At 36.6% G+C, this 6,506-nt stretch overlaps 1 protein-coding gene across 8 annotated transcripts in view; it reads right to left on the minus strand.

Annotated features, from left to right (window-relative positions):
* Window positions 1-6,506, minus strand: part of Map3k19 (mitogen-activated protein kinase kinase kinase 19) — a 75,811-nt gene that overhangs the window by 36,397 nt on the left and 32,908 nt on the right. For 7 of the 8 annotated variants that reach the window (XM_033757151.1, XM_010606177.3, XM_010606180.1 and 4 more), the window contains 3 exons: window positions 5,209-5,363; window positions 2,992-3,107; window positions 1,459-1,571 (listed from right to left, as the gene is read on the minus strand). In XM_033757151.1, coding sequence (XP_033613042.1) covers window positions 1,459-1,571; window positions 2,992-3,107; window positions 5,209-5,363 — 384 coding nt within the window. Of the gene's footprint in view, window positions 1-1,458; window positions 1,572-2,991; window positions 3,108-5,208; window positions 5,364-5,833; window positions 5,891-6,506 lie in introns of those variants that run through there. The other variant, XM_010606181.1, reaches the window with a different exon arrangement.

Genomic DNA, 6,506 nt, shown 5'->3' on the forward strand with positions numbered 1-6,506 from the left:
AAAAAAAAAAAAAAAAAAAGAGAAAATTAGAAGATCCTTTTCTGAAGATGTTCAATAAGCCCAGAAAACAGACCTGCAGATACCGACATTTATAAGTGCACTAAAACAAAATCATTTCACTATTAGATCAACCCTGGAGAAAGCTACAAATAGATAAGTTGCACCATAAATAGAGAGCTTCCTGCCAGATTTTCGTGTCTCCTCAAATATGAATAGCTAAAAATTTGCAGATGTCTGAGGAAAATCTTCAATCTGAGAAAAAGTTGATACAACAAAAAGGAAAAAAAGAATGTAGATGAAGAAAGAAATGAAGGGGAAGAAATAATTTTATTTTTTATTCATTTGTGTATATTTATTTATTTATTATTTGGGGGACAGGGGTCTTGCTAGGTCACCCAGGCTGGTCTCAAACTCCTGGACTCACATGGTGAGACTATAGGTGCTTGCTACTATACCTGGATAGCAAGAAATAAAAAGAATAAAGAAAATTAAACAGAAAAGAAATTTTCCTTGAACCAAAGGACATGAGTTTTGAAATTTAAGGGCCCATCTATTCCCAGGATAATGACTACAAAAGTCACCCTAAAGTATCGTGAATTTATAAAGTACTGGAGCTGGAAAAGGATGCTAATATTGCGGGGCAGGGCAGAAAGAAAAGGAGAGGCAGAACAGGAAACTAGAATGACACCAGATTTCTTAAAGGTAGCATCGGAAATCTACAAAAACACAGAGCAGTGAAAGTTCTGTACAACAAAAATAATAAAATATTGCTTGATAAAAGAAAAAAGATTTAAGTGGAATCATGCAAAATGTTTTGTTTTGTTTTGTTTTTGCAACATGTTATTTAGTATGGATTCAGCTGCAACAATCTTCTATGGTATCCCATACAGAATTATGGGTGGACTGAATACAATATTTGTGTCTCATCAAGATTTAGACATTGACATCCTAACTCCCAAAATGATGGTTTTAGGAAGTGGGATCAGGTAATGAGTGTGGAGCTTCATGATGGACTTGGTGCCTTATGCATCACACCCCAAAGAGCTCTCTCTATCTCACCACATGAGAATAAGTAAAAGGCTGGCATTCTGCAGCCAAGCTAAGGGCCTTCCCCAGAACCTAGCCATGCTGACATTCTGGTCTTAGACTGCCAGTGTTCAGAACTGTAAGAAATAAATTTCTATTTTTTATAAGCTATAGAACCTTTCTATAGCAAGGCAGACTAACACACACACATGCATGTGTGCACGCACACACACACACACACACACACACACACACACACACTGTGTAGCTCAGATTTGACTAGCTAATTACTACTCGGCAAATCCTGAGAAAAGTGTCCTACTAACTGTGCTTTACATTTTATAATGATTACATTAAAACTGTAGTTGTAATATATGACTACCATGAAATATTCAAGCAACACAAATGAAGTGGTAGATGAAAGCATCTTACCTTGCTACTGCTGATGCTTTGCAAGATTATGTTTTGATTTTTGGTAACTGTCATATCAGTTGGAGAAGAGTTTGTATCAAGACAAATGTCAAGCAATGATTCAGCATGTCTTTCTGTCAAAAAGAAATATAATATCATGTTTTGATAAGATCCATTTCCAATAATTTCACAGGAAGATCTAACTCTAGTTTTTAAAATCAGCTCCATTTTATCAGTTTCTTCCTTCCTTCCTTTCTCTTTCCTTATTTCTTTTGTTTTCCAATAATGGTCTAGGACAGTGATGGCAGAACTTTTGGAGCTTTTAATGATATAAATAGCCCACTGTGGCACACGTGCCACAGGTTCACCACCACTGGTCTACAGTCTTCTTTTTTCTTTTTTTTCTTTGTTTTTCTTAGATAGGATCTTGCTATGCAGCTTAGGCCAGCCTTGAACTTTTGGTCATCCTCCTGTCCCATCCTCTCCTGTGCTGGGACTATATAGTCCTGTACTACTATGCCTGGCTAAAGGTCTGGGACCTTGATAAAGCTTCAATAATTTTTACTGAAAGAGAGATGAAAATAACAAGAATCCACAGAACAGATGTTTCTTCAAATTTTTAAAAGCACTGGCTGCTATTATTCAAAGAGAAAAAAGTAAGTAGGCATGTTGAGAATCTGAGCAAGTAGAAAATTTACGAGAGTTAAAGTTCAATCAATCAACACTAGGCACCTACCAAATTTTAAATTCTATGAAGAATCAAAAGTTATTGTTATGATTTAGATCTAGAACGTCCCACCAAAGACTCATGTGTTTGGAGGATGATTGGATCAAAGGGGGCACTGATGCATCCATTGATGAATTCAGTAGCTAAAGGTGCCGTTAGGAGCTGAGGTCTGACTGGAGGTGGGTTACTGGGGCCATGACCTGGAAGGGTGCATCCCTCTCGCCAGCTCCTCGGCTTTTTGGCTGCCACAAAAGAGCACTGGTCCTTCCTTGGACTCTTTATCTTGTGTTTCTGCCTTGGGGCCTGCCGGCCTTGGGCTGAAATCACGAGCTAAGGTAAACCTCTTCTTTAAGGTATACTGTATCTCAGTGATGGGAAAGTAACTCAGATGCTCACAAAGAGTCAGATTTTGGTTCAACATAAAACAAATCAGCTCATTCTTAACGGAATATTGCCACTGCAGCAACCCTGTGGCGTCTGGGACATGAGAAAGAGTCATGTGCCCCCCCACCCGTCCCCCGTCTCCCATCGCCCCCTGAAACCATCAACAGCTGTTCAGCGTTAAGGAGCCTTTTTCTTTAGAGGTCCAACACAGACATGCACAATAAAGAGATCATCCTCATTTTCTTCCTTTTTGCCTTTTTGTTTACTCTCAAGAGTTTGGAACATTTGCATCCCCAGAGTACATAGTTGTGTGCCTAGTACAGTCACTGATCAGTGAGTAGTTGTTAGCTTGCTTTCTTTAAAGTAGGCTCACCAAACAGAGGTAGAAAGATTTCTGAAAGCCCCTTTTTAGTTTTCAGTGCATGTGAAAATGAAATATTTACCTGGTTTTGGTATAGAATTCATCAAGATGTCCAGTAACTGCTGTTTCCTCACACTCTTTATTTGTGACACATAATGTATTGTTGATCTTCCACTAAAATCACAGAGTTTAGGATCTCTAGGAAGAGGAGAATCAACATTAAAGATTATTTATCTTAAATCTGTTAAAAAAAGGAACTCAATATTGGAGAATAAACATTGATATCAAATAAAAAGTTATCTTATTTATTGGGAGGTGATAATGATATCAAAATGCACTATATAGAAAAAACCCAAAATGTATGAGTTAGAGGGTAACAATTTTTCAAAATTTTAAGAAGACTGTTTTCTGTATCTCATTCCTGACACCATTTTAAAGACATTATAAGATTTTCAGACTATTTCCAACTTTGGACAAAAATTTTCAAAATTTAGTGATGCATAATCAAAATAAAAGCATTTTAAATATAGTTTTATCATCTCAAATAGCTGACTTGACTTTTTAAAGTTTCCAGTGATTTAGTGCACTGACAACCTAAGCGGCTAGTTCTTTCATCATTCAAAATGTTGGAGTGCCGTAGACTCCTACTTTAAAATTAAGCTAGGGCTGGGGTGTAGTTCAGTGGTAGAGAACGTGCCCAGCATGCTTGAATTTAGTCCCCAGCACTACAAAATAAAACAAAACAAAAGAAAGCTGATTATGCTTTTCTCACAAGCTCTTGCTTGAGTAACACTATATTGTCATATAATGTCCTTTTTCACGTGATCATTTATTCCTTTTTCCCTTGCCTTGGAGTTCTTAAGCTCAACTGGCTGATCTTAGGGCTCTTTGCAATGACAAAAACATCTTATCCACTTCATGTTGTACTGAATTCCAGTTTTTTATACTGGCTCAGAGAGATCCAAAGTAAATAATGAGAATCCTACTAACAGATTATAGTGAGGAAAACAACTATCTTTGTTGTTTTATTTAGGACAAGGAACAAGTTGATCTAAATCCTTCCAATCCACACTACTCCCCCACACCTTGAATTTTCTATGTAGCGCAGCCTAGCCTGGAATTCATCATCTTTTTACCTCATCCTCTGGCAACATTTCCAATATGAGTCTCTTTGCTCCCATGCAGGGTAATGTGTTATTAGCTGCAACAACATTTTCTTGTGGCCTCTACATTAAGGATTGTTAAAGAACATAACTCAAGCAAGGCATGGTAGTACATGCTTGTCATCTCAGCACTCTAGCAGGCTGAGGCAGGACTGCAAGTTCAAATGCAGCCCAGGCAGCTTAGTGACTTAGACAAGTTCTGTCTCAAAATAAAAAAATAAAGGGCTGACGATGAGGTTCAGTGTAAAAGATCCTGGGTTCAGTCCTCAGTATCACACACATTAAAAAAATCATAATTCAAAAGATATAGGATTAAGAATTGGGGCTTCTCTACTTTGATGTAGACTTAGATGAGTTACTCAGTTTGGGACCTCAGTTTTCTCATCTGCTTTTGATCTCCTGTATTCTGGACTCCAATTCATACCTGTGAAACATCAGCTGCATATAGGCAAGGTGGGAAGTCAACCCATCAGTTTGCATTTACAATCGTACCAGTAGTTTCTTAACACTAAAGGCTGAGAAAGCTTCAAATTTTTATTTTTATTCTACTATTCTGATACTTTCATGACAATGCTCATCTCTGACATATTTTTCTTTTTAAAGGCTCTCTCTCTCTTTCTTCCAAAATGAAATTTGTGTAAATACTGAGAAAGGGTTGGCCCACCTGTTCTTATGTGATGACAAGATACCTAGGTAACACTAATGGGAAACTGCCATTAACCCTATTTCTTAAAAAGTTAATCATTAACCTCCCATCTCCTAAAAATATTTGGTAGAGAATCATTTTCAGGCAAATGGAAATCATTAGTATAAATTGTGTTTCATAGACTGGCAAAGTTATTCAAAATAATTACTGACATCTTGGAGGCAGACAGCTGCATTTTCAAGAATTATTTGACATTCCCAGTAGCTACCAAAATAGTAATTAAACAAATAACACAAAGAGCTGAATATCTTCAAAATAATAACCAATTTTAACATCTGTACCTAACCCTTTGCAGTTTCAAAGTCACTTTTATGATGCTGCATATGCATTTAATATATATGATGAAATCCTGTATGTCTAGGTTTACATGTGATTTATTTAAATAACAACAAAATAGATGACTTTCAGTGTACTGACTACTTGTACTCACGCATGATGCTTAAGGAGCTCAGACAGAACTTCCACAGGTCTGTAGACTGGTAACATATCAAGACTTTCAAACAGGTCCACGTCTCTCACAGCCAACATTAGAGGGGTCAAGCCATGTTGGTTTGGGAAATTTACATCCAGGAACTCTCCAGATGCCTTTAAAAACACAAGGCTTTATTTCTGTTGCGTTTTTATTACAGGCCTATTTATACAAATCTTCAAATTTTCACTGCTTAGCCAACTTCTCATCTTAACTTGTATTTTGCTTCTGGGAATCAAACCCAAGGCTTTACTTATAAACACATGCACTGCCACTGAGATACTACACCTCAGCCTTAATTCAGTATATTATTTCTCAGTATCTACCCTAAGAAGGAGCCAAAAACAGACAGCTCTTGGTCATAGACTTAGCTCTGTAAGTTGATTATTTCACCTCTCAGGATAGGTTGTCAGGAGCACCTTGCTTAAATAACTGATAAAATTATACTGCTGAAATCAGAGACATCCAGTTAAATGATGAATAATTTTCGTTTTGGACTTGCTTATACTGAAAGAAGTATTTGCTATTTATCTGAAATTCAAATTCAACGTGTTATCTGTATTTTTATTTTCAAAATCTGACTAACCTACTTTCTGAGCCTCAGAATCCTCAGCTGTGCAGTTGGAAAAGCAGTGTCTTCCTTGCAGCATTATTCTAATTATTAGAAGCAGAACATGAAAAGCATTTGGTAGGGTGTCTGACACATAGTCAGGGCTTAATAAGCATTTGTTGAATGAATGATTTGTAATCTTAAGGCATTTAACAGTGTTTATGTACTCAAATGAAGGTGGATATATGGATGTTATTAGTTGCTTTAATGAAAGTGAAATTTAATTTGAATAATTCAGAACTGAAAAGCTACTGAAAGGCCAAAATATCCAAGTTGCTCATTTTATAGACCAAAGTTATGCACTAATTTCCATCTCTAATTCATTGTGTTCCATGTTAGTGTAGTCAGCGTCCTTACCTCAGCTTCTCTAGGGACGAAACAGAGATAATGATATTACCTCAGCAGGGTGCTGAGGGAATTAATTAGTCAATCTTTTTTCAGTCTCAGAGAAGAAACTGCCTCTTAAACTGATGTTTATTATTAGTTAGACCCAACATGAAAGTTTTGAGCTGAGAATTGTCTTGCCAGTAACATATTATTTTAGTATGTTGATTAAGCTCTGTTACAGGCACTAATTTCTTAAAGCTTGGTTGCTAATTTTTAGGGGTGAAGAATGTGGTTTTTTTTTTTTTTTTTTTTTTTTTTTTTT

Source organism: Fukomys damarensis, unplaced genomic scaffold (assembly GCF_012274545.1).
Source record: "Fukomys damarensis isolate Sample0158 unplaced genomic scaffold, DMR_v1.0_HiC HiC_scaffold_29, whole genome shotgun sequence".
Classification (NCBI taxonomy): Eukaryota; Metazoa; Chordata; class Mammalia; order Rodentia; family Bathyergidae; genus Fukomys; species Fukomys damarensis.